At 52.7% G+C, this 26,894-nt stretch overlaps 2 protein-coding genes and 1 long non-coding RNA gene across 4 annotated transcripts in view; 1 reads left to right on the top strand and 2 right to left on the bottom strand.

Annotated features, from left to right (window-relative positions):
- The window catches only part of SRRM1 (serine and arginine repetitive matrix 1), a 20,583-nt gene extending 19,592 nt beyond the window's left edge, over positions 1-991 (bottom strand). The window contains exon 1 of one of the 2 annotated variants that reach the window (XM_074162010.1): positions 913-991. In XM_074162010.1, coding sequence (XP_074018111.1) covers positions 913-933 — 21 coding nt within the window. In that variant the 5' untranslated portion in view covers positions 934-991. The remainder of the gene's footprint in view (positions 1-912) is intronic. The other variant, XM_074162013.1, reaches the window with a different exon arrangement.
- A 236-nt stretch (positions 992-1,227) lies between these two features.
- LOC141474287 (uncharacterized) lies at positions 1,228-13,297 on the top strand. Its single transcript, XR_012463618.1, has 4 exons — positions 1,228-1,512; positions 5,367-5,456; positions 6,405-6,573; positions 11,753-13,297. It is a non-coding gene; the product is annotated as an uncharacterized lncRNA (long non-coding RNA).
- NCMAP (non-compact myelin associated protein) lies at positions 6,424-9,601 on the bottom strand. Its single transcript, XM_074162115.1, has 4 exons — positions 9,594-9,601; positions 7,678-7,772; positions 7,462-7,546; positions 6,424-6,565 (listed from the first exon to the last, which is right to left on the bottom strand). The coding sequence occupies exons 1-4, from the start codon at positions 9,599-9,601 to the stop codon at positions 6,424-6,426; spliced, it is 330 nt and encodes a 109-aa protein (XP_074018216.1).
- Positions 13,298-26,894: the final 13,597 nt, after the last annotated feature.

The following is a 26,894-nucleotide window of genomic DNA, read 5'->3' on the forward strand; positions in this document are numbered from 1 at the left end:
GGTTTTCAAAATTATCAACAAAGCCTTTAAAATAGGTTCATTCTAATTAACGGGAAAAAAAGGCTGAAAGGAAATATACCCTAGGTAGGTTACTGTTTAATAGTCTCTGCAGAAAATACAGCACAGCTGTGAGAAAATAAAAACTCAATGATTAAAAAAAAAAAAAAACCAAAAAACAAACACCAACTTAAAAATAAAGTGTAACCTCTTTTCACTTTGAAAACATTTAACACCCTTCGTGTCAGTTTGAAAATTTCTCCCTTTAAAAAAAGGGCGGCTTGTTTATTTGATTTGAACGCTGACACCAAAGTGCATTTCACTGCAAAATCGGGTTCACCTCCCACCTGCCCCTTTGCCTTTTTTCCTCACACCTCCCCGCATTTCAGGGCCGTCAGAATTCAGCCCTGACACAGGCCCGCACGGGGCAGGCCCCGGCTCGGCGAGACCTCTCTTCCTCCGCCGGGGTCAGAGGCCCGACCGCCCCGAGGCCTAACGCAGGAACCGGCAGTCCTAGGCCGCACCGGGCGAGCGCGGCCCTCGAGGGCGCCGAGGGAGGCCCATGTGCCCCCGCCGCGCTCCGAGCAACCGGCGAGCCCGGGCCCAAGGCGACCAATCCTCTCCCAGCCGCTTCCTTCCCTCTCCCGCAGCCCCCCGGCGCGGCGGCCTCGCCGATGGGCCCAGCCGCACCGGCCTCCTTCCCGCCGCCATTTTCTTCGCGGCGGCTCCTCACAGGAGCCTGCGCAGGGCGGGGGCGGGGGGGGGCACGGCGGCGCTTCCCGGGGGAGCGCGGCGCCAACGGCTTCGCCGGCGGACGGCGGGGCCCGCAGCGGCCCGGCTCGGATCCGCGTCCCCCACCGGGGCTGCCAGGCCGTTCTCCCCACCCGCCCGGCCCCCCCTGAGGCCGGCACTTACGCGGAAGAACCCCGCGTCCATCTTGCCTCCTCCGCCTCCTCCTGGTCGCAGCGCGCTGCCGTCCCGGCGTGCACCGCGCGCCCGCGAGCCCCCTCGCACGCGCGCCGCCGAAGGGGCGGAGCCCGCCCCGCCGCAAAGGCTCTCCGTCGCCTGCCCATTGGCTGGCCGCCGCGGCGGAGGGTCGGTGCGCGCGCGGGGGACGGCCAATCAGAAAGCGCGGCGTTCCGCCGGGGCGAGGGGGGCGGCTGTTAAGGGGGAATCCTCTTCTCGCGAGATGTTGGCCCGGGCGCTCGCGGCCGGCGGCGCATGCGCGGCGGGTAACGGCCTCGCGCGGGGGCGGCCATAGCGGTCCCCTCAGCCGGCAGAGCGGCTCCTTCCCGCCTCCCTTCCCTCAGGAGCTGCCTCCTCGCGTCAGCTCGGCTCCTCCCTCGGCAGAACAGCGATCCCTGGGCCCATACAGCCGCACAGAAGACAGCGGGATCTCTGCACTACCGAGGCGTGGAGGGGCCGTCGTGCCGGGCCAGGCCTCTGCCCGCGCCTCCCTGGCCTTGTGGTGTCCGCCTGCTGCCTGACGCTGCTCGGTGCTCACTGCTCTGCCCGGTCAGTAATGGCTACGGGCTGTGTTTTATTACCCCGCTGGAAATTGCCATGAGCAGCCCACCCTCCCTCCCCACTCGATGACAAATTGGCCTGTGGCTTGCGTAGGCGAAACTTGTGTGTGGCACTGAAAGGAACATGAGAGGAAGGGAGGGTAATGTCACAGTTCCCTGGCGTTAATTCAGATGTATCGAAAGTAACAGCCCTGGGTTTTATCTAAAAATTTTATGTCCTTTATCTTAAAAAAGGAATTACCAGGTTCCTTTACGTAAAGTTAGATTATAAAGCACAATAGTTGTTTCCCACTTTATCAGCAGTCATTAGTAAGTGTTACATGTGAGAGACACGTGCTTTTACAGAGGTCTTTTTGGAAAATAAATTGGTTATGGGACTCGGGGGGGAAAGAACATTCTTATATTTCATCTGCTTAGGCTATCAGTGATCATACCTCTGCATTTTGCCAAACTTTGGATAGCGTTTAACTTTGCTACGTAACATTCCCGGCTCTTTGGAGTAAGGGGAAGGAGGCTTGGGCTGGCGGTGCAGGCAGTTTCTGAAATTTAGGAAAAGTTGGCAACTAAACTTGGAATTACTGTATGGTTTTGCCTGTTGAGAAATTAGGAGGACACTAGGTGGAGCTCCCTGCTCTCTGCTGGAGGGAAGCGGGCGGCGGACCCAGCCAGAGTGAAAGCTGCTGCGCAGAAATTTTGGGAAACAGGACCCAGAACTGAAAAATTGAAATATTTTACCAGTGTACTTGCATCAGTAAAGTGTCAGCTGTGAGACTGAAGGATCCAACTGCTGAAACCATAAATTCTAGAAGACTTTTAGGAGCAAGAAATAAACCCCACCTCATTCTTGGAGACCCACTGCAGACTATTGAGCATGCCCTTAGGAAAAAAATACTAGCAGTATTTCTTTGTATGACCCGCAGACCAAATGTTCTCATTGTCACTGCTGGATACAGCCCAGCTGGCACTTAGGAAAGAGAGAAACTTAAGCAAAGAACAAAGTAAGGAACTAGAAACGTTGCTTGTATCACATTTCCAAGCAAAAACGCCCTCTGAGGCACTGCGCCACTAAGGGTTCAACTTTGTATTGATTTGCAGAACTTCAGGGATAATCTCTAATGAGTTTTTTAGAGCTGTTGCATTGCCTGTTCTCTCCAAAGTAACAGAATCAGGTCAGGTCCTCGCTCTTGAGCCCCGTTGCTTTTAGGAAGGGAGGAAAACTCTGGACTTACTTAGAAGGATTAACTTCTCCCTTGGATGGGAGTTACTTTGCTGCGTAGGGTGATGGGTGAGCTGAGCTGAGCCCAAAGAAATCACAGGATGGTTTGGGTTGGAAGGGACCTTGAAGACCATCCCGTTCCACCCCCTGCCCCGGGCAGGGACACCTCCCACCAGACCAGGTCGCTCCAAGCCCCCTCCAACCTGGCCTTGAACCCGTCCAAGGGATGGGGCAGCCACAGCTTCTCTGGGCAACCTGGGCCAGGCTCTCACCACCCTCACAGCAAAGAATTTCTTCTCAATATCTCATCTCAATCTCCCCTCTTTCAGTTTAAAACCATTACCCCTTGTCCTATCGCTCCACTCCCTGATCAAGAGTCCCTCCCCATCTCTCCTGTAGCCCCTTCAGGTACTGGAAGGCCGTTATAAGGTCTCCCTGGAGCCTTCTCTTCTCCAGGCTGAACAACCTCAGCTCTCTTAGCCTGTATTCATAGCAGAGGTGCTCCAGCCCTCTGATCATTTTCGTGGCCCTCCGCTGGACCCGTTCTAACAGGTTCATGTCCTTCCTGTGTTGAGGACTCCAGAGCTGGACGCAGTCCTCCAGGTGGGGTCTCACAAGAGCAGAGTAGAGGGGTAGAATCACCTCACCTCCCAAGTCTTACACAGTCTGGGGTTTCTTTAATAGACCAATTTGCAATATCAGCTTTCAGTTGTTGTGTTGTTGGTTGTGTTTTTTTTTTTAACCAGCACGTCTACCTGATAGCAAGTCTGCACACAAAGGCAGCCAAAATGCAGATTTTTCCCAAAAACTAGGGGTTTGAAAGCGGAAGCAGAGCACCTGGACAGGGCAGGTCAAATCAGCACTGCAGCAGCTACTGTTACAGGGCAAGGACACCATGGGATTGTTCCTGGAAAACCGTGAAATCCACAGCAAATTACACAAGGCTTATAGTTGCAGTGCGGTGGAAAGCCAGTGAATTCTGTTTCTTAAGAAGGTGATTTTGCTGGGTCAGCACAAGCTCTGTGTTTTGCTGACGGGAGTCAGAACGGATGGTGGGGGCCTCCCAGGCTGTGCCAATATAAGGCAAATTTTACTGGTAAAACAGCACGCTTTGAATTGTTCTGATTGAGCAACGTTAGTGTGGTCAAGGCAGCAATTCTCCTGCCAATGATAGTAATTCTACTAACCTAGAATTGCTTATTCGGCTGCAGTGAAGCAAAGTGAACTTCATTGTTTGGAAATTCTGTAAATGGAAAGTAAACAAAATTTGCTAGAAGTCAGTCTAGAAGCCAGTAGGTCTGGCTGGTAACATTAAAAAAATAACAGTAAGATGAGGCTTATCTATTTATAAAGATCTTGATCTTGATACAGTGGAACACGCTCGGAAAACAGCCTTAGCCATCCAGAGATTGGGACAGGAGGCCAACTCCTTTGCATTTTTTAGAAAAAAAAATGAAATTGGCACCTGCAGTCCCTCCTGAATGATTCTATCAATCGCTGCTGCCACAAAAAATAACTTAGAGAACTAGGACAAGTAAAATATTTACAACAAGATTTAAAAACTTCACAAACAGCTGTCTTAATATTTAGTTTGGAATTCAAACTGCGCTCCAGTTTCATAAAAGAAAAATAATATAAAAATTCGCAAAGTAATTGAATTTAGTTTCTGCACAAAAATACCAGTCAGTAAAAAAGATCTGTTCAAGAGATGCATTCACATCTCGGAAGAAATATATTAATATTTCCCTCCAGTCCCTCGTCACTTCACTCTGAGAAGGGGCAGCTTTGTTCTGGCACCGCATGGTTTAAGGATGTAACCGTTGGTGACGTGTGACGATGTCGGGAAGAACAGCAAGTGAACCACTGCAGGACAAAAAGCTTCACAGCTGGCAGCTCTCTGTGACCAATTCAGTTAAACAAGAGCAACATTTCTCTCTACAGCTCCCAAAAAGGAGTTAAAATACCTACTAATGGTTTTCCTAAGATCTACAAAGGGGCTGGAGCCCTCTAACGGTCACAGCAGCTTGGAGCCAACTGCTGACAGGGTCTCAACACAAGACACAACATCCAGCCTGCTGTGGTACCACTGTCTGAGCTTCATGCTCTGTCCAGCCATTCCCCCAACATCAGAAGGACATGGACCTGTTGGAGCAGGGCCAGAGGAGGCCATGGAGATGCTGCGAGGGCTGGAGTCCCTCTGCTTGTGAGGACAGGCTGAGCGAGTTGGGGGGGTTCAGCCTCGAGAAAAGAAGGCTCTAGGGAGACCCCTAAAGGGGCTCCAGGAGAGACGGGGAGGGACTCTTGGAAGGAATCAGGAAGGAGAGTGACAGGACAAGGGGTAGTGGCTTCAAACCAGAAGAGCAGAGACTTAGATTAGATACTAGGAAGAAATTCTCTGCTGTGAGGGTGGTGAGACCCTGGCCCAGGTTGCCCAGAGAAGCTGTGGCTGCCCCATTCCTGGAGGGGTCCAAGGCCAGGTTGGAGGGGGCTTTGAGCAACCTGGTCTGGTGGGAGGTGTCCCTGCCCACGGCAAGGGGTTGGAACTGGATGGTCTTTAAGGTCCCTTCCAACCAAAACCATTCTGTGATGCTATGATTCTTCCTAATCCTTCCCTTCTGTCCTGTCAGGCAGCGTTTTGGAGCTGCTGTGATACAGACACTTGAGACAATCAGCCCCTGAAGATCAGACAATGTCTGTGTGTTCCCGCTCAGTGGGCCGTGAGTATCCTTGGGAATTTCTTTGTTGCATTACTGTACACCCACCACCATCACACTTGCAAAACAACATTGCTTTCGCTTACTTTCTAGAATACAAAATTTCTAAAAATAGTTCAAGCCCAGCCTGCATTAGAGCACAAAGAATTTCAGGATGTGAGTTGTGCACGGGGACTGTATAAAGCCTCGCTTGTTTATGCCTCCTTTCCATGGTTACTTTTTCGACTGAAGAACTGCTCAGATTTTGTGTAAGACAAAGCATTCTAAGGCAACTCCAGTAACGAACCTAAAGCAATTCTTGGCGTGAGAGTGAAAACCCTTAGACATTGAGTTCCTTTGGAAATGGAGAGGTTACCAAGTTTATAGAAAAATTGTAAAAATACTCAAAAATAAAAAGTAACTTTTTCTCTTTTATCTCAAACCATAGATATGTGGCATTAGAAACACAAAAGATGAGTAAAGATAAATACAATTCTGATACTTCCTGTACTATCCATCATGTATAAAATAGACTACAAACCTGTTTCACAAAAATCACAACAAACAGGGTCAACCTGACCCATAGCTCGCACGTCCCAGTTTTTCTTCCAGTTTCTCCTCAGTCATTGCAGAACAGAAAAAGCTCAAACTCTCCGAGTAAGCAAAAGCTCCACAAAATCTGAGTGTACATCTTCTCTTCCAAGGATTGGGCTTGGTTTATTCGGTGTCTCTCTACCCAGAGCTCAGTAGGAAGGCTCGCTGCGTTTCTGACCATTTCTTTGCCTCCACCAGTTGATTTCAGCCATACAAAAAGTGTCCAGACCTTTTATTTTTCCTCCCAAAGAGGGAAAGCAGGATTAATTACAATCTATAGACAAAAATAACAGCTCGTTGCTGTTCCCAATGCAGCGTCGCTTTGCTGAGGAGTCCCAGGTCCACGTAAATAAGAATTCCATCTCTCTTCCCCCGCAGGGAGGCTGAACATTCCCAGTTATCTGTTCTGCATGTGGATGTCCACAGGTATGAAGGTCACGGTGGGATGCTGAGACAGGCTGTGGCTGTTCTGCCCTAACGCCGGTGGCATTGCTGGTTTGGCGGTTTTGGGTTCCAGCTCCCGCTTCACTCTCATGCGCCTGAAAAGGTAAAAATGAAATTGTCACCGGGGTTGGCACGTGCTGGGTCTCTTCCCGGTGCTGGGAAGGTTCCTGCGGAAGCAGGTTATATGGAACAGCTACTGAAAAGTCAGTAAAAGCCAGGATTTCATCCCAAAGATACCAACTGGCAAGTCAGTGCGTCTCAAGTCTAACCCAATACCCTCAAAAGCGAGACATCAAGCTCCTCTCAGGCAGCCTTGATGCCCAGAGCAGACCTTTCCTATGTCAACAGGAAGCCCTGAAAAGAGCTTCCATCAAGCACCCTCCACCAAGAACCTCTTTCTGCTTCCTAGCAATTCAGTCACAGAGATACAGGACACTTCATAGATTCATAGATTGGTCCAGGCTGGAAGGGACCTCCAAAGGTCATCTAGTCTGACCTTCCCGCAGTCAGCAGGGACACCCCCAACTAGACGAGGTTGCCCAGGGCCTCATCGAGCTTCACCTTGAATATGTCAAGGGAAGGGACCTCAACCACCTCCCTGGGCAACCTGTTCCAGTGTTCCATCACCCTCAGAGTAAAGAACTTGTTCCTAATATCCAATCTAAATCTCCCCTTCTCCAACTTAAAGCCATTGCCCCTCATCCTGTCACTGCAGCCTTTGTAAACAGACTCTCCCCAGCCTTCCTGTAGCCCCCCTCAGGTACTGGAAGGCGACTACTGGGTCTCCCCGGAGCCTCCTCTTCTCCAGGCTGAACAACCCCAGCTCCCTCAGCCTGTCAATCAATGTGCTTCAATCAAGCACATTACAGTTCGGTTTCTCTTAGGAATTTTCAGCAATAAATATCAAAATGGTCTGTTAGATGAGAGGGCACCCAACTGATTTTGGTTCATCTTATCTCGTCTTAGTCAAATAGAGAACTTGGCCACATACCTGTTGTATGTTTTCAGTATGAGCAGAACCACTGTAAAAATAATAATCACTCCTACTACGATGGCAGCAACTATTGCTCCAGAACCTAGCAGGGAAGCAGAAAGGGGAAAAAAAGTCTTATTTACAAAGTTGTCATCGTATTGTTTGAAGTTTGCTAAGTTCAAGGTCCATTAAAAAAAAAAAAAATAAAAGCCACCACCCCACTACTTTTCTTACTTTGGTAGAGACTTTGTTCTTGAGACTTCGTGGTCACATTTACTGAGAACTGAGTGTTATTGATCAGTGGTGTGGCTGTCGTCATCTTGATTCGGCTACAGAAAAAAAAAAATAAGAAGAGTGAGTTCATAAAATATTAACAGCGATAATTCAGTGATAATCAGGCAATCACCCATTAAAGAGTCAGAGCTCACTAAGTGGAGACTCACTGAACTGGGGTTCTTTGTATTTTCTAAACGTTGAAGATCTGGCCCTGCTGAAGTCCATGGAAATTTGGCTACAATCCAGTCGTGAGCAATTTGCCTTACAGCATGCACTGCTTAGAATTAATAGGATAAAATAAGATATAAACACAATAATGCATTATTACCTATACGTTATTGCTGTTATAGAAGTTGTGGATAAATATATGTATTTTAAATGTTTTACGATAAATATATGTATTTTAAATGTCTTACGATTTTAAAATATCATCTCGGGTTATGAGATTCAGATCACTGAGTAATCAGTGTGGAGAGTAATATGTCTTTAAGGAAGGAAAAAAACACCAGCACGGAAAGGTTTAAAAACATTTTTATAGAACAGAATTTAAAGTAGCTTCATTCATCTATCATGGAGGAAAAAAAACCCCACATTTAACCCCCTAACCTGAAGCTCCAAAAGTTACATACAAACAACAGAACAGCTATCCTGTGACAGGAAAAAATATATTGCAACGTGACTTTGACAGAAAGTTGACATGAGTTCGGACCAGCCCCTCGCTCACACCAGTGTCACCCCAGGTCTGTTACTGGGAGAGGACAGGGCTGCAGGTGGATAGCTGAAAATATGCCTGCTCCTGCATTTCGGTAGGGTAAAACTAGATCTGGAAAGAGCAGCCTGTATGTTTACTGATTTTAAAAGCGTTTTCCAAATGTTTTCTCAATGTGACTGGTAACCTTAGCCATTAAAAGACTCCTTCAGTCTGAGAAGGGTGTGAAAACCACTTCAAAGAGACCTCTGAAACCATTTCAGCTCCCGGCTTCAGAGAGCTAACACCCTCAAACTATCCATTGAAAATTAAATTATTCTTCAACACCTGACACTGGAATTGAGTTGCCCATTTCAGATGCTGCCCGGCAGAACCAGCCAGGACTCTGCCCTGCTCTCTCTTATACTCCATTGGAATATCGTGGATCTGTGGCATGTTCTTAGCAGCTTTTAATTTTACAGAGCACAAGCTATACAACAGCCAGGGAATTATTAAGTGGGTAGAAATCAGTTGATAATAAGGGAAGTGCAAACATGAATGGCAGCCTTCCTTCCCTTCCCCCTTAGCAAAGCTTTCCCAAAGGTTTCTGCAAAGTATCATCCATCAAATAGAACACAGGTGGTGGCGAGGTGCAGTTTTGGGAGGCAAGGGGGACCCAGGCAGGGTGTATTTCGGGGCAGGAAATACACCCTGCTGGGTTAACGCACCACGTGTATTTGGGAGGCTCCGCTAATGGATGGATCAGGAATGAGAGAGGTCAGTCACTGGCAGGGAGGGAAACGGTCTGTGTCTGCCTGGGTATGAAGGATCAGAATTGAAAGGTCAACTCATCAAATACTTCGATCCCCTTAAGTTAAAAAGGTTGAGGGTTTTTCCTTAAAAAAAAATAAATCAAAAATAACAAAAAATAACTCTGTCTCAAGTCTGTAACTGGGTCGTTCTCCTCTGACTGAACGATTCCTTTGTTCAGCCAAGACCAAGTTAATTCAGCAACGTGATCATCAACTGTAGTCGTAGGTCTTTCCCCGCTGAAAGAAATATTTTGTGTTTAGAGTTTGCCCAGCCTTATCGTTGGGCTCAGCGAGAGGATTGACACACGCCTTGGAGGAACCTGAGAGAGGCACTGAAGGTCGGGTGACAGCGCTGTCCCCATCTGTTTCCCCACCCATCCATTTGAAACGGCGTGGGTAAAGGCTGTACCATGGAGAAGCAGAGGCCGAAGAGCCTCCCCGTCACACCGGAGGCTGGGGAAAGCCGAGCGAGTATTTTGACTATGGACATAATTCAGAAAAAGCCACATCCAACTTTTACCTTGTTGCTCCTGACTGGGAGAGCACCAATTCCACTTTTACACAAGCGTTTTTCTCCTCCTCTGGCTACTAAAATAAAAATCCCATATAAATGAGGCTGAATAGTTAGATATTAAGCCATGTAATATTCATACTGAGTAACTTCTATCTGGTTCAAACCACCTTGGTAACGGTGAGTTGTTTGTGCATGAGTCACCTGTAACCAAAGAATTTTTATTGTTGTCAGTGAAACCGCCTGTTTACAAGAAGGCTGAATTTACCCGACCGGGTGTAACAATCTAAGATGCAATTTGAAAAATGCGGCAAATATTTTTTTGGGTTTTTTTTCTGCATGGTATAGCAAGTAAGGAGATCCAAGGTCTGTGTCTCAGGCCAGGGTGGGAAGTACCAGTCCTTAGTTCTGCTTTTTTACCTCCAGCAAGTCCCGGCTCCATTCCTCCCCCGTAAATCAGCGGGGTTTCACCTGACCAAGCCTGTGCTGCGAGACTCGAGGACCCGGCAAAGTCCAGCAAAATCCATGGGAACCTGCCAATTCCAGGGTACTGCAGGCTGGACCCTACTCCGTTTAGAAAAACACTTGGAAAATCAAGAGGGCTCCATAAAAACTAGATAGGAGAGGAGAAGAAATGGACTTTGATACAGCAATCACAGGACATTCTTTCTTTATGACACACGGCATGCACTTCCCCTGTGCGCGCACACACACACCTGAAAGCACTTATTCACCCGGAGTTCTCCAGGCTGGGGCTGGGGGCACACACCGCCGGTTATTTTTGCATCCCCCGTATTATGGAGCTGGAAATGTTTCCGTGAAGTTAAGCTTTGGGCACGTTTCCATCTAAAACACCTTCGCAGATACAGCGGAGGGGTTGTTTTGGCCACCGCTAGCAATGCCCCCATTTATCCAGCTGAATTCCAAGCTGAATGGCCGTCCTCATTCGCAGCGAGATGGGGATCGGGGATCATCTGTCGGGCAGCTTCTGGCAGTGGCAGGAGAGGGGTGACGGGGAACAGAGGGGTTTGGTTGAGTTTTTCCAGGAGAGCCAGACTTTGAGAGCCACCTCCCTGCCAGGGGAGGCAGGTGCTGGTTAGGAGACACACAAATTCGGTGCTTTGCCACCCAAAAAACCCCATCAAGCTGTGTTGCAGGCTTTAAACAAAACACAAAGTCAGCTATTGTTTCTCCAGCAGTAATATATACTAGTTTTGAGCCAGAAGCTCAACTAGAGAATTAATTCATCCTTTCAAGTGCACTGCTGCACAGATAGGATTTTCATCTTACATTGCAGCCAAACACAGGCTGGAAAACAGGTGATTTTTCTCTCCTTACTTATCCAGGTCTAAGGAAGAGTGCTGGCTGCCAGCTCTACTTCTCTGGGACTTGATTCCCTTCCCAAAAATGTCTGCAGGGCAGGGTCTTAAATCACAAAAAACACTAAGGATTGGGACAACAAAACCCAGTACTGGTTTGCTTGGTGTCTGCATTGTAGAGCAGAAATTTTAGAAGAAGAAATTTTTCACTCTGAGGGTGGTGAGAGCCTGGCCCAGGTTGCCCAGAGAAGCTGTGGCTGCCCCATCCTGAAGGGGTTCAAGGCCAGGTTGGAGGGGGCTTGGAGCGACCTGGTCTGGTGGGAGGTGTCCCTGCCCAGGGCAGGGGGTGGGACTGGGTGGGCTTTAAGGTCCCTTCCCACCCAAACCATCCTGTGATTTATTTGGGCTCAGCTCAGCTCACCCATCACCCTACGCAGCAAAGTAACTCCCATCCAAGGGAGAAGTTAATCCTTCTAAGTAAGTCCAGAGTTTTCCTCCCTTCCTAAAAGCAACGGGGCTCAAGAGCGAGGACCTGGCCTGTCAGCAGACCCCAGAGGAAGCGGATGGTGCTTCAGCTCCGTTCCTCCACCCAAGCAGCCCAACCTACCCTGCCTTTGCCAGAAGGTTTGCCTTGTCTGATCACAGCAAACACCGAGCGGTTTGAACCTGCAATTTTTCATTGTTTCCTGCTGTTTTCCAGCAGCCGGGGAATCAACTGAGTATTCATGGCACGGCGCAGAAAGGAAAGTGGCTTATATTGAAGAGTCACAAACTCAGCTTCAGCTCCCCATAACCTGGCAAAGCATCCGTCCTCCATCCCAACGGCCACAGCCACGTGCTCCCGCGCTCACCTTGAGCCATGAAAACCGGGAACGCCGCCGGGGCTTTGAGGCAAACTGTAACTTCAGAAAGTAATAAGAACACAATGAGCTTCAGTGAGACCTGAAGGTGCCTGAATTTACCTTGCGAGGCTCTAAGAGGGAGGAAGGGGAGGGGGGAAAGCATCCAAGTTCAAACTGGCGGGAGCTGAGGCATAAACGTGGCCTCGTGCAAACAACCCGCTCCGTGAGGAGCCTGTGTGTTCCTACGTGTCCTGATGTCAGACCAGCACCTTTATATAAGCGTTTGTCTCAGGTTCTGGCACGAGCTCTCCAGGTTTAGCTGTTGTTAAAACACATATTTAAAGCGTTTCGCTTCCTTGCCAAGACAAAGTTACACAAACTGCCGGCAACTCTACTGTGCAGTAGCAGCACCAAGGAAAAAAACAACAGTAATTCTACCTGCGTGGCTTATATTTTCACAGAGGAAGATACTTCTATCTTCACAGAGGCTCACACAGAGGACAAGAACTGAGGAAATGAAAACAGGTCCCCGAGGAAGGTCCCCAGTTTCGAAAGCCTGGAAATTTGAACCAGACGGACGTTGTCGTTGACTTGCCCAGGAGCAATGTCTAAACCCGACTGTGAACTGCTGATTTCCCAATTCTAATTTTCTGCCTTAAAATGCTGGGCCACACACGTTTCTCCTCTCCCTCGGTGTGAATGCACTTATTCACGGGAACTGCAGCAACTCCACCACGTTCAGCAAAGCACATTCACAGCATAAAAAACACTCCAGATCCTTCAGGGTAGTTCTGTCTATACAGACAAGCCAGGATAGGGAAGCAGAACAAGCCAGAGGTATTTTCCCACTGGTTACAGGCCAGGATCTAAGGCACAGGCGGATTAGAAAACTTGTGAAATATATGTCAGAACCAGCATTTGAACTTCAGATGGAAAAACCCCGCCGTGCCACCACCACCACCACGCTGGTGGTTGAGGTTCCTGCAGCTCAGAGCTTGTGCTGCTCAAATGGAACCTCCAGCTCCCGAGCTACTCAGAGGGGTCTGTCAGGTTGAGCTCAGATACCTGTTGTTGAATTTTGTACTTTTTAAACCCCTTAACTCCCTCACTTTCACTGACAAATATCATACGTGTCATCTAGAGCTTCCCACTAGCTCTGGCCAGTTGTCAGGGTTTTCCCACCCTGGACCCAGGCACGCTTTAACTGCTGGTCCAAGTTTCCAAGCAGACCTGTGGGTGTCGGGACACAATAAAATCCCCTCCATCCAGAAATACTAGACAAAACTGAAATTTTAAAGTAATACATCATCTGAAAGAAAATGGTCTGTTTAATGTGCTGTGATGATATAGTAAAGCTCTTTAAAAGACATTTACAATAAATCATTTGGTCCAATGGTTGCATTTGCAGAAGACCGAGTTCCTTCATTATTATTTAGGCTGAAGTGATTAATTTAAGAGGAAAGGGAATAACATTTTAAAACAAAACCACCCTTTACATGCCATGCAGGTATCAGGTATCAAGAGAGACCTGGGAACAATTTTGCAGCTTATTCCTGAAAGGAATGCTAGAGGTTTTCCTTTGTGGGCAGCTTTTTTAAATTAATATTAGAAGGCTCTCATTCTACATTTTTAACTTCTGACTGTACACACACGAGATGCTAAAGTAACCAGCTACGAGTGGTGTAATCAAGGGCTGGCAAATAAGCAGTCTCACGGGATCCACCTTACTATAACGAAGCGGGAGAGGTGCAGTACCCTGCTTGGTCTTTTTTTTCGGAGGAAGGATTCCTTCCTTTCCCACAACACAGACCCACGTCTCAAGACTTAGAGCCAAATAACTCACAGATGGAGCACACCAATTTCCAGGTCCATGAGGCGGCCTCCAAGGCTCAGGCAGTGTCCATAACGTCTCCTATTTTTGCGGAAAAGCTCTTTCTAACAGCATAGCATGACACACCAGTGATTTCTACCTCCTTCGGGGCCAGAGCTAGCTCACAGTTCTCTGTGCTGTGTCAAGAAGTTCATACATTTGTTTTTTTTATGCTCCTCCACCAGAAGGCTTTGTCTGAGCAGATGCTGAGGAGTTTCTATCCCTTGGTATCTGGACATCCTCCATTTCAGCCATCACTGCACAGATTCAGTAGCTCAGAGACTGCCTGCACATCTGGAAATCATAGAATCATAGAATGGTTAGAGTTGGAAGGGACCTTAAAGATCATCGAGTTCCAACCCCCCTGCCATGGGCAGGGACACCTCCACTAGAGCAGGTTGCTCCAAGCCCCATCCAGCCTGGCCTTAAACACTTCCAGGGATGGGGCATCCACAACTTCCCTGGGCAACCTGTTCCAGCGCTTCACCACCCTCACAGGAAAGAATTTCTTCCTAACATCTAATCTAAATCTCCCCTCTTCCAATTTAAAACCATTACCCCTTGTCCTGTCACTACACTTCCTGACAAAGAGTCCCTCTCCGGCTCTCCTGTAGGCTCCCTTCAGATATTGGAAGGCTGCTATGAGGTCTCCCCGGAGCCTTCTCTTCTCCAGGCTGAACAACCCCAGCTCTCTCAGCCTGTCTTCACAGGGGAGGTGCTCCATCCCTCTGATCATCTTTGTGGCCCTCTGCTGGACCCGTTCCAACAGGTCCATGTCCTTCCTGTGTTGAGGACTCCAAAGCTGGACACAGTACTCCAGGTGGGGTCTCACGAGCGCAGAGTAGAGGGGCAGAATCACCTCCCGTGACCTGCTGGCCACACTTCTCTTGATGCAGCCCAGGATGCGGTTGGCTTTCTGGGCTGCCAGCGTGCACTGTCTGCCCATGTTCCCCTGTGCCGTAAGTCCCACGCTGTCTGGAAGGGATCAGATGCACTTTTGTATTACATTTTACAGCAGAGATAAACCACTGCATCCCAGAAATGCTGCTTCTGTGCTGGAGGCAGCTCACATGCACACAATTCAGCCAGGAAAATCAACATGAGGGACATGAGAGACAGTCAATCCATAGTACAGAACAACGCCTGAGGCTGGTTCCCAGCTCATCCGCACTCAGCGGGAGCTGGAAGCCCCTTCCGAGCACAGAGATATTAGTAGAACCATATTTCTGAGCAGCAGCTCCCACCAGTGCCTGGCAGCATAATTAACCTCTGATGAAAAATGGGAAATGGGTATGAAAAATGCCGTCTGGTGGTTTACAAGACTCACCACCGCGACGGGCGAAGAAAATCCACCCGCAGTCACGCACTGGAAAGCAATGGTTGTTGCTGCAGGTACAAAGCATCGCAGGAGCCCCGAGCCCACACGGGCTCCTCAAACACGACCTGGTCCAGGCTCTCGGCTTGCAATTAGGTGGCTCTACCCACTGCACGCTGATAAGGGCACCGTCTGTGTTCCTGGGAGCACTCAGGTGGGGGGTGCGGGAGGGAAGGATGTATAATTAGCAGTTAAATATTACCCGGGAAAAAAAATCAGATTCAGAAAGAAGAAAAATGCCTCCAGGCACCTGTACGGATCTCAAGGCAGGAGTGACTCATGGGGGAGGGTGAATGAGGCTCAAGGTGACAAATTCTAGAAGCCATCAAGGTGTGCACTCAGATGGAAAGCAAGAAAATTAATCTGAGCTGAACCCTCAGGGTCTGGCAGCGGTCGGTGGCATCGCGTCACGCAGCCCTCAAATCGCAGCACCCAACAGTTTGTCTCTGCTGTTCACAGAGATCCCAGCAAAGGGCAGGCTGGTGGCAAATTCACTGGATCTGGAGATATAAACCACACAAATAAAGCAGCTTGCCCTTGAGGTCTGTCTCCTTCTGCTCTTGCAGGGGAAAAGCAACCCTGCTCTGTGCACATAACGCTCTCGAAAAGGCTCTGTTGGTGCAGGGCTCACTTCAGCAATAGCTTTGGAAAACTCCCTACAGCTTTTCAGGTTCTTAGAGAAGACAGTTTTAATAAAACATTGCAGATACAGCAATGTTTTGGGGGAAATGATTACCAGGCTCTGTACCTTGCTGGATCTGCCATTTATTGAAAGGCTGGAGTAGTTCAGGAGATCAGAGTGTTGTAGAAATCCTCTCCCACCTGGATTTTCCATCGGGGCATCTGCTTTGCTCCAGGCACAACCCATGAATACTCCAAAGCAGGAGAGAGGGGATTAAGACGGAGACTCTGAGCGTGGGGATTGCAGCATTAACCCTTTTATTTATAGGTCAGAAAGAGGCATCTGTCTGAAAGTCCAGTGTTAAATGGAAGATCCCAAATAGTTCCCAATTACAAAAGAAGAAAGAAAAAACCCCAAACAAACCCCAAGGGGCTGTGGTACGGAACTAGATGATCTTTAAGGTCCCTTCCAACCCAAACCATCCTGTGATTCTACGAAATCTGCTCACACGTTCTCACAGAGCGATTCAAGAGTTTTCTCCCCAAGAGGGGCTCAGAGCTCAGCATCCCACCACCAGCCCTGGCACTGCCCTGCCTGCAGCGGGAAGCGCGGTCCCTCTCCCGGGGGGGGGGCTCGGCTCCCCCCGCCGCATTGCCAGGCTGGCTTTTACTCGCCACTGCGAAGCGCTGCAGGACAGATGTCCCCCAGCCCAGTTCTCACGGGCAATTCAGAGAAGAGGAACTCGGCAGCCCATTTTCTGTTACTGGAACAGGACCGATAGAAACCACAAAAACGATGACAACGCATCGTATGCAGCTGGAGAACAGCGTGAAATTAATTACCATCAGTAGCACAGGGCAGATCTGCGCTCCCGCTGTGGCAGGCAGATCTGGAATCAGATCCAATTCCAAAGTATCCCAGAGTTCAGAGAGTTTTTACATCTTGTCTGGCCGGTTTGCATCCCTCCCCTGTAAAGGGTTGGCCGAGTTATATGTGCAGCAAAGCGGCTTTGCGTGGTGGTTCTGACAACGAAGAACAGGAATGAGGATTTTGGAGACACCGAAACGTGTTTGTGTAACCCTAATGTACACACCCAGGTATCAGTGACCTCTCCCGAAGGGCACAGCCCGAAGAGAAGAAGGGAAACCCAGCAAAGACGTGCTGTGCTTTGCCCAGACATATGGGGAACTTGCCTTACAAACAAAGAACTGCTAAAATACCGTCAGCCACTTGACAAGAGAAGGAAAAAGGAGTTACCCGGAGCAAATTAAGACTCGTAAGGACAATAACAATCAAAAAAAAGAGATACACAAGCCAAATGCATTGAAATCTATAGCCTACCCTCCACCTTCCTTGCCAGCCCAGCCAAACCATGCCTGGAGCCCAGTACCGATTTGTGAATGATTTGCCCAAACCAGGACTGGGATCCCAGGCTGAAACACCACTTCTCCCAGTTCCCACACCATTGCACACCTCCCCGCCCAGTTCCTTCTATTCTCTGAACTCTTCATTGCCTGTGGGCAAGTCACTTACCCAATGTCATGCAGATGGAACAAATCCAAGGAGGAAGGGAATCCCAAACGTGCCTTCAGGCACCCCTCGCCGTGTCCAGTAGAGCCAGAGAGATGGGAACAGCTACTTCTGGATTTACCTTGTGCTGAGATTCCCACTCGCACCGTGACCCACAGCAGGCTGGAAGGAGTTCGCGCCCTGAGCCGCCTTTCCTGTCGGAGAGCGGCTCTCCGCATTTATCAGCACAACCCCAGCGCGTGAATCAACACGGCTCCTGTTTGCTGGCAGACGGGTGTTCGTTTCCCTTCTCTAAAGACAAATACATTTGCTAGGCCAAGGGTTTTCAGCCTTCCATTACAGACTAATAAGTAAATAGGAAACTTTGTCTTTCCCAGTAATTATTTGGGATTCTGTCCTGCTCCGAGCAGAAGCGTGAAACAACCGTGCAGCACGGAATGCTTTGGACTGGCACAACAGACGATGGGCAGCCCAAGTCCCCCAGCGCTGCTGTGACGATCCATGGGATCATTTCACCCTCCCCAGCCTGATCTCCACCAAAAATCACCTGCCGAACCCCACCAAAAATCCTCTTCTTCGCAAGCACACAGCTGAACGGTTACATGCTGATGTTAGGTGGGATGAATCGAGGTGTGCGTTTGGTCCGGGGGGTGGTCTCCATCCAAATGGGGGGTTGTGATAAAGGCAGAGCCCCTTTCCTCCGTCCGCTCGCCCAGCCTGGTGCTTGAACCAACGGCACCATCAACCTCGTAGCTGGCCAGGGGGATGCCCTGGTAGCCGGTCCCGAGGAGATGATGGTGAGGAAGAAGCGTGACTCCAGGGCTCTTGGAATTAGGTTCTAACCTTGTTGCTCGGTGGAGGTGGTTGCGAAAACATTAAGCTATGTATGTCAGTGGGAAACTGGATGACTCAGACATCCCAGCAGCTTTTTTTTTTCCCCTTACTTTCCTCCTCTGTGATCTCCATTCATGCCTCATATCATCCCTGCCTGCAAGAGGCCCAATGAACCCGATAGGTTTTTCGCTGTGTTTCCCGATTTCTGTGACTCTCGGTAAATGCAGCACAGTCATCCCCGCCGCATTTTTTCCCCCTTTCCCACATGCCCAACAATAGGCCAGGTCAAGGCTCACTCGCCGGCCCCCATCAAACCCCCCACCACCCACCACAGCTCCTCTTCAGCGATGCTGATCCCAGCCTGGCACGAGGGCATGAGAACCCGACACGAGAGGTACCCCCCATCTTGTGCTATCCCCCTGGGGGCCAGCACCCTTGGGCTATCCCCCTGGGGGCCAGCAGCCCTGGGCTATCCCCCTGGGGGCCAGCACCCTTGGGCTATCACCCTGGGGGCCAGCAGCCCTGGGCTATCACCCTGGGGGCCAGCACCCTTGGGCTATCACCCTGGAGGCCAGCACCCTTGGGCTATCCCCCTGGGGGCCAGCAGCCCTGGGCTATCACCCTGGGGGCCAGCACCCTTGGGCTATCACCCTGGAGGCCAGCACCCTTGGGCTATCACCCTGGGGGCCAGCAGCCCTGGGCTATCCCCCTGGGGGCCAGCAGCCCTGGGCTATCCCCCTGGGGGCCAGCAGCCCTGGGCTATTCCCCTGGGGGCCAGCACCCTTGGGCTATCCCCCTGGGGGCCAGCAGCCCTGCAGGGCGTTCAGCAGCGATGGATTCACCCCCCGAGCACAGCAGCCGCTGAGCTGAGCCCACTATAAGCGCTCAGCGTATCACTCAGGGGCTGCTCCACCAAATCCTGACTGATTCGCTGTTTATTGCCGTAAGTAAGAAGAAGAATTTGGTGTAACTTTATAGAAGTCACGCTTTCAGTAGCAGACGACAGATAGGAGCAGGGCTGGGCAGGAAACCCAATGATTTACCGCCAACAAGGGAGCCGGGTCTGCTGCCAGTAGCGGACTGGAGGTTTAGGAGTGTTGTCCTCTGCCTGCACCTCACACAACGTGCTCCCCAGCTCCCAGGCTGGATCTGTCACCATTCAAGCTGTTCATCTACCAGAAAAAAAATGGAAATCTCAACCCTGTTGTAAGAACCTCTGCAAACCCCGTGCCCTTAAGTTTTTTTCTGTGTTGAGAAAGACACGGCGAATTCTGCGTGCAATACCGAATGCAACTCCTTTCTCTTCCCAAACGGCGGGACGAAGGCAGTCCCAAGATTTCTTCCAGTTCTGCCCACGCAACCCTTGTTGAATCCGCGAGGCACGTTCCTCCCCTCCGGGAACGTCGGGTAGACAAACACGTAGGCAGCGCGGTGCTTTAACGCTTCCACCCTACGCTCCACCAGAACCCTGCAAAAAGCTCTCGGCGAGCCCTCGCTGGCTGAACCCGCGTCCCCCAGCCCAGGTACCCCGCTGTCCGTCGGCGAAACTAATTCTCCCGGGGCCACCAACTCCCCCATCGCTGCTCTGCCTTTGTCTTCTGCCTCCTAATCGCTAAATGGAACCCTCCTGCCCAAACACTCCCCCCAGCACGATGTATGGCATTAGCGAAATTTGTTTACAAAATGCTACGCTTCCTTCAGCAAGGACTTCCCGGGGCATTAAGTACATTAATTACCACGAAAAACCAGAAATCGCTGTTCAAACCTGTCAGCAGCTGCAGAGTGTTCCCGAATAATGAAAGCCGGGTGGGTTTTGTTCCGTGCCGGAGACGCTCGGCGAACTGTAACACGAGGCTCCAAGCTTTCTAGTGCTTTTCACGTTAAATATTGGTCTGCCAGCCCTTTCTAGCACGCCGCTCAGCAGATTTGGGAAAAAAAACCCAAAAAAACAAAAACAAAAAAACAAACCGACACAACAACCACCAAACCAACCAAAAAAACCCCAAAAACCACAAAAAAAAACCCCAAACCACCACCAAAACTTTATTCTGGGGTTGAATAAGTCAGGACAGGAGGTTGAGCGTATCCCCAGTGATGGGAGGACGCTGCCAGAGAGAGAATAATCTTTCGACGGGGGCGCGACGCTTCTCTCCGGGGAGGAAACAACTCGCCAGGTCGGTCCCAGACCCCGTCCCTTAAAAGGTTTCCAATAAATGAAACAACCGCTGAAGCACCGGTTTAGCAGAAAATGGGAGGAGGAGATCTGCTCTGGATTTCTTTCTGGTTTAGAGTCACCGATAAAGAACTTTGCTGCACGTAGAGGCATTTACCATGGTATATATATAAATATATATATATATATAACCACTCACACGTAAACCCGGAGTAACCCCACCGAAATCGGGATTCGCAGCCGTTCCAGCGGCAGCAAAGAGCAACCCAGAGCTTTAGAGAGAAAAGTTAAATTTATACCAATTGGAAATATATATATATATATGTATATATCGGACCCGCGGCAAGCTTTTTACCCGCCGAGGCTACTCACGGGAGGATGCTGCGGGGCTTCAGGAGCTCATCGCCGCGCCGGGCTCTCCGGCGGCGGACACCGGGCGTCCCTCCCTCCCCTCCCACCTCCTCCTCCGCCGCCACCGGGGCCGGGGCTGCCGCCGAGCTCGTCCCCCGTCGCCTCCCCGGCCGGGCCGGGAGCGCTGCCCGCTGCTGCCCGGCGGTGCGGGTACCGGCGAGCGCCGCAGGTGGTTCCCCGGGGCCGCCCCGCCCGGCCCCCGGCACCGCCCCCCCCCCCCCCCCCCCCCGGCCCGGCCCCGACGGGGGGGACACGGGCAGAGCCCCGTCTCTCAACCCGGGGGGCGGCGGGGCCGGAGAGAAGGGGGAAAGGGGTCTGACAGCGGGAACGGCTCGGGGCGGGGGAAAAGCCAAATCGGAGCAGTTTAAGAAACAAAAAGCCCCAGCGCAGCCCCCTCTGCCGTGGGAACGGGAAATTACCCCAAACCGGCACCGGCACCGGCACCGGCACGGACCGCCGAGGAACGGGGCTAAAAGAGCGGCTGATCATGGGATCAACCCGCCCCTCCAGCCTCCGTCCGACCCCCCCATCCCGACCCCCCCCCCGCCCGGTACCCGGAGCTGCTCCCGGTATGGGCTACCCCCGGGAATTCGGGGGTCCCGGTTCCTGCCGTGCTCCCCCCTCCCCGGGCCGGCGATGGCCCGTCCGTGGGGCCGGGAGGGGACAAAGAGTGACACCCCCCCGGAGGGTGATGGGGGGGACGACAAGGGGTGACACCCCCCCCGTATATTGCCGGGGGGAACAAAGGGTGACGCCCCCGAATGGTGGAGGGTGACATAAGGAGTGACAACCCCCCCGTTGGGTGCAGGGGTGCGGGGCCGGGGGGGGGACGACAAAGGTTGACACCCCCCGGAGGGTGCCGGGGACGACGACAAGGCATGGCACCCCCCGGAGGGACACAAGGGGTGAGACCCCCCCTGGAGGGTGGCGGGGACGACGACAAGGGGTGACACCGCACCGGAGGGTGCCAGGGGGGACACAAGGGGTGACACCCCCCCTGGAGGGTGCCGGGGGGGACAAAGAGTGACACCCCCCCCCGGGGGGGCGGGGCCGCGCTATCGGGCCCGGCTGCGCCGAGGACCCAACGACCCCCAGGTGGGGGGGGGCGGGACGGGGTGGGACCCCCCCCGGGCACAGCTGAGCCCCATCGCGGGACCGGGCACGGCCCCCCCTCCCGGAGCCTCTTAAACCCCCCGGGGGGCTGCTGGGAGCTACTGGGGGCTGCTGGGAGGTTCTGGGTGGCTACTGGGGGCTGGCTGCTGCTTACTGGGAGCAGTGGGGAGCTAGCTGTTGCCTGTTGGGGGTTACTGGAGGCTGCGGGGAGCTACTGGGAAGGACTGGGAGCTTGCTGGTGCCTACTGGGAGTTCCTGGGAGTCAACTGAGAGCAACTGGGAGCTTGCTGCTGCTTACTGGAGTCTCCTAGGTGCTTACTGGGAGCAGCGGGGAGCTAGCTGTAACCTGTTGGGAGCTACTGGGGGGCTGCTAGGGGCTACTGGGAAGGACTGGGAGCTCGCTGGTGCTTACTGGGGGCTCCTGGGTGCTTACTGGGAGCGACGGGGGGACTGGCTGTTGCCTGTCGGAGGCTCCTGGGAGGGACTGGGAGCCCCCGCCTGAATCCGGCCCCCCAGGGCTCTGGCTGGGTGTTGCACCCGCCCCGTGTGACAGGGGCTGCCCTGGGGCGGTGTTCCTTCCCCCCCCTCCCGGGGGGGGGGGGTCCTGGGTGCACCACCCCCCCCCCGGGTGCGGGGTCTCTGGGGTCAGTGTTTGTCTCTGCAGGTCCCGGGGGGTGGTCTCAAGGACGGAGCCGACGGTAAGTGGGGGCTGCGGGGGGGCGCGGGAGGGAGCCCCCCAGGGTAAGGAATGGGGTGGGGGTGTCGGGGGGGGGACGGACCCTTCCCTTGTCCCTCGGGGATGGGGCTGTGCCCGGGGGGTCTGACTCTGTCCTGGGGGCGTTTGGGGGTCCTGGATACCGTCCCCCGCCCCGGTGTTGTCCCCGGGGGTGTTTGTTTCTGTCTTGCCGGGGGGGGGGTGGGGTGGTGGTATTGGATGGGCCCCCCCAGTGCTGTCCTCGGAGTTCTTTGTGCTGGGGGGGGAGGAGGGTGTCGTGGATGCCCGCCCCCCCCCCCCCCCCCCCCCAGCCGCGTTTCTCTCTTTCAGCCTCGAAGCTTCGTGTCCCGGGCTCTGCCAGAAGATGGAGCGGGGTGAGATGGGGGGGTGAGGAATGGCTGCCCCCCCCGGGCTGTGCTGGGGGGGGGTGTGTGTGTCTCATTCTGCCCCCCCACAGGTCCTGGAGCAGCTGCTGGGACAGAGCTGAGCCCTGGAGCGTGGGGACCCCCATACAGGTTGGTACCCCCCCTGAACCCCTTTTGGAGTGGGGGGGGTGGTGGTGGGGGTGTTTCCCCCTGGGGGGGCTGGGTGCTGCTCCTTGGGTCCACTGAACCACCCCCCCCCCCAAGCCCTGTCTGGCTGCTGGCTCCCAGCTGAAGCCCCCCACTTTCAACCCAGGGCTGTGCTTTTTGGGGGGGGCTGCCCTTGGTGTGAGCCCCCCTTCCCGGGGGGGGTGTGTCTCTGGGGGGGCTGCTGGGCTCAGGGAGGCTCTGAGCACCCAGTGAGGGGGGGGGGGCAATCTTTATTTTCCAGGTGTGTTTTTTTTTGTGGCAGCAGCAGCAGAGTTATCCCTGCAGGTCAGTGGGGTGCAGTCCTGGGGGGGGTCAGGGGAAGGCAATGGTGGCCTGGGAGGGCAGCTTGAGGGCTGGGGGGGGGGGTCGCGGGGGGTGGCCCGGGGCTTGGTGGCCGGCTGGCAAGCACCGTGGTGGCCGTACTGGCACTCGATGCAGGAGCCTGGCAGGATGTTGGGGATCCACTCGATGATGAAGGGGGTGGGCTGTTTCTGTGTCGGGGAGGTGTTCCCTGGGTGGGGGGGGGGAACGAGGGGGGGGAGCTCACACGCAGAAAATACAGGGTTAATTATTTCTGGGGGTTGTTGGGGGAAAAGTGCCCCTTTTTGGGGCTCTGGGGTGGGAATTGGGGACAATATTCCCTTTACAGCCAACGGTGGGGGTGGGGGGGATTCAGGGTCTTGGTGTTTTCCAGCTCCTGGTGATTTGGGGGTGGGGCATTGAGGGGCTTGTTGTGCCCCCCCCTCCCCCCCCCGAATTGGGATTTGTAGAGTAATTGTGTTTAACTGTATGGTTTTTTTCAGGTGGCTGGAGGAGGAGCTGAGGATGAGGAAGGTTTAGTGGTGAGTGATTAATTTGGCTGGTTTTATTCTGGGGGGGAGCTCCTCAGGCCATAACAGGGCCCATGTGCCCCCCCCGGTGTGGGTCTGTGCCCCCCTTCCCAGGGTGGGGGGGGGTGGCAGAGGGGTCTGTCTGCCCCCCTGGGGCTGGGCTGTGTGGAATAGTTGTGTGTTTAACTGGTGTTTGGAGGATGAAGGTCTAGGGGTGGGGGGAGTTTTTTGCCTGGTTTTGTTCTGGGGTGCTCTGGTCATTTTGGGGGGGTGCAGAGGGGTTTCTACCCCCTCTGCTCCCCCCCTTAGGGCTGGGATTTATGGAGTATTTTATGTTTAATGGTGTGTTTGTGTTCCAGGTGGTTGGAGGAGGATGAAGATTTCCTGGTGAGTTTTTCTGGCTTTTCTTCTTCTTTGGTTTTTATTTTTGGCTTTTTCTGTTGGTGGGGGGGTGGGGTTGGAGAGTGTGTGGGTTCCTCAAGCTGTCCCCCCCCTCCCCAGATCCCTTCCAGCCCCCCAGGTGTGGGTCTGTGTGGGATGTTTGTGTGTCTGACTGTTGTGTGTTCCAGGTGGCTGGAGGAGGATGCAGATTTTTGGGTGGGGTGAGGTTTTTTGCCCCTTTTTGTGTTTGGGGGGGGTTCTCAGGCCAGAATGGGGTCTGTGCCCCCCGAGGTCCCTTCCAACCTTTGGGTGTGGGTCTGCCCCTTCCCCCCTGGCCATGGCTGGGCTGTGTGGGATGTTTGTGTGGGTTTTTACCTCTCTTTTTGTGGTGGGGGGGGTTGAGGGCCCCCCCTGTGCTGGGGGGTGGGTGTGTTTAGCTGGTGTTTGTTTTCTGGGGGGCTGCTGGGCCTGGGGGAGGCTATCTCAAGGGTTTGAGATTATAATTTTTTTTTTTTGGGTGGGGGGTGGGCACCAACATCGAGCTGTGGCCTGAGGGGGGAGGGACCCCCCGGAGGGGGAGGGACCCCTGAGGAGGGGGATCCCCCCGGGGTGGGGGTGTGAGGGGGGGGAGCCCCTTTGGGCTTCAGGGCCCCCCCCCGAGGTGAGGGGGGGGAGAGCCCCTTTGGGCTTCAGGGCCCCCCCCCCGAGATGTGGGGGTGTGAGGAGGGGGAGCCCCTTTGGGCTTCAGGGTCCCCCCCCTGAGATGTGGGGGTGTGAGGAGGGGGGAGAGCCCCTTTGGGCTTCAGGGTCCCCCCCGAGATGATGAGGGGGTGTGAGGAGGGGGGAGAGCCCCTTTGGGCTTCAGGGCCCCCCCCTGAGATGATGAGGGGGTGTGAGGAGGGGGGAGAGCCCCTTATGAGCCCCATGGGATGCCTCCTGAAATACTCGAACGGAATCCTCCTTGAAAGAGCCGTGTGTGTGTCCTGTGCTGGGTTTCGGCTCCTCCTGGCTGAGGGGCTCCATGGAACCAACCAGCATCTGCTGAGAAACAGCCCGACTCCCCGGGGCGCTTCAACGCCCAAAGCACTTTAGGAGAAAAATCGTAAGCACGTCCACCCCAAAAACAGAACAAGTGGTTTTCTCTGCTCGTTAGTAGAATCAAAAGGATCAAACTGGAAAGGAATCCTTCCCTTCAACCTGTACTCTGTCGGCTTTATTCTGCATTTCCTATTAACCCGTGGAGGAGGAGCGTGTGTGTGGTTTTTCCATGTGGAAATCACCAAGAGACCCGTCCCCTGCCTGGGGCCTGCTCGGAAACCACATTTACGAACCTACAGCCCCCGGTCTGGGCTCAATTCGTGGTTTAGAATTGTTGAGCTGTTGTGCAGAAGACATTTCCCCCCCCCTCTCCTGCGTCTCCGCTTCCCCAGCTGCGGCCAGAACTAACGCCATCGACCTCCATTATAAACCAACCCCAAACATGAGGATGGGACTTGCCTGGTACAGAATCCTGCTTCCGGATGGGAAGAGACCAACAGCGGCTTCGTAATCATCCACAAGCGTTTGCAGCAGATTTCTTGGGAATACCGGAGTGCAGCACTCGCAGCCACCCGGCTTCTGTCGATGACCGACTTCCCTAGAGCGGAGGTTTGACTGTGAATTACTCTTCTTTGAATTACTCTTCTTTGGTGATTTAAATCTGTGGATCCTCAGACCAGACCCTGGCTGAGCCGGCCCAGATTGTGCGGTGGGATGATGACTTCCTCGCTTATCTTCCAGACTTCTATAAGTAACAGTTAATCGGCTACCCCCGGGCTGTGTAACAAGATGGGTTTATCTGTGTGTTTCCTAACGCCTTCATCAGAAGAAGGGCTTTCCGTGTGCTGCGGGGTTTGTGACGTGCCGCTCTGCTGTGTCATGTGGGCAGCAAAGCCCAGGGTGGGGGTCTGGGCTGGCATCCTCAGCCTGGAATCTGGCCAGAGGCAACCAGTGACATGAGCAGAGAGCCAAGATTTTCCTACTGTGTTTACAGCTTCTCTGAACTTACATTCGTAAACCTAAACCTGCCTCGGTGCCTGTCACCTCGGCGCTTGCACCAAAAAGCAACAGCCGCACGTTCCATTGTGGAAGTCCATGCTCAAGTCCAAGTGAAAATTGTAAAGAACAACCCAAAGAGCACGTACTGTTGCAGTAACGGAGACTCATCTCCCCAAGAAACACCTGTGTTTTCCTAGCACGGGTCTCGCTTCAGTGTGGTGTTCATGATGGGCTGGTTCCTACACTGCACCCCAAGCTGAACCCCGTGAAACAGAACCAGAAGCTTTCTCACCGGAGTGTAAGAATTCAGAATTTCAACATCCACTTATTTAGCAACTTTGGGGTTTTTTTGCATAGCTACAAAGACCCGCATTAGTCACTTCCAGCTAAATCCTTTTGTCTCAATCGCACTAAAACCCCGTGCAGATACCACAGCTCCTTAAAACCCCAAATTGCAATCTCGGTAAGGATTACTCACCATTCATCTTTTCAAGGGAATACATTTAGCTTGATTGGTTTCTTTACAATTACTGCCTCATC

Source organism: Numenius arquata, chromosome 21 (assembly GCF_964106895.1).
Source record: "Numenius arquata chromosome 21, bNumArq3.hap1.1, whole genome shotgun sequence".
NCBI classification, from domain to species: domain Eukaryota; kingdom Metazoa; phylum Chordata; class Aves; order Charadriiformes; family Scolopacidae; genus Numenius; species Numenius arquata.

Excerpts from the sequence above, each read along its gene's own strand:
- NCMAP (XM_074162115.1), bottom strand. Across the intron at positions 7,547-7,677 it reads AGAACAAAGTCTCTACCAAA|GTTCTGGAGCAATAGTTGCT; the intron begins GTAAGAAAAGTA and ends CTTCCCTGCTAG. Across the intron at positions 6,566-7,461 it reads ATACTGAAAACATACAACAG|GCGCATGAGAGTGAAGCGGG; the intron begins GTATGTGGCCAA and ends TTACCTTTTCAG.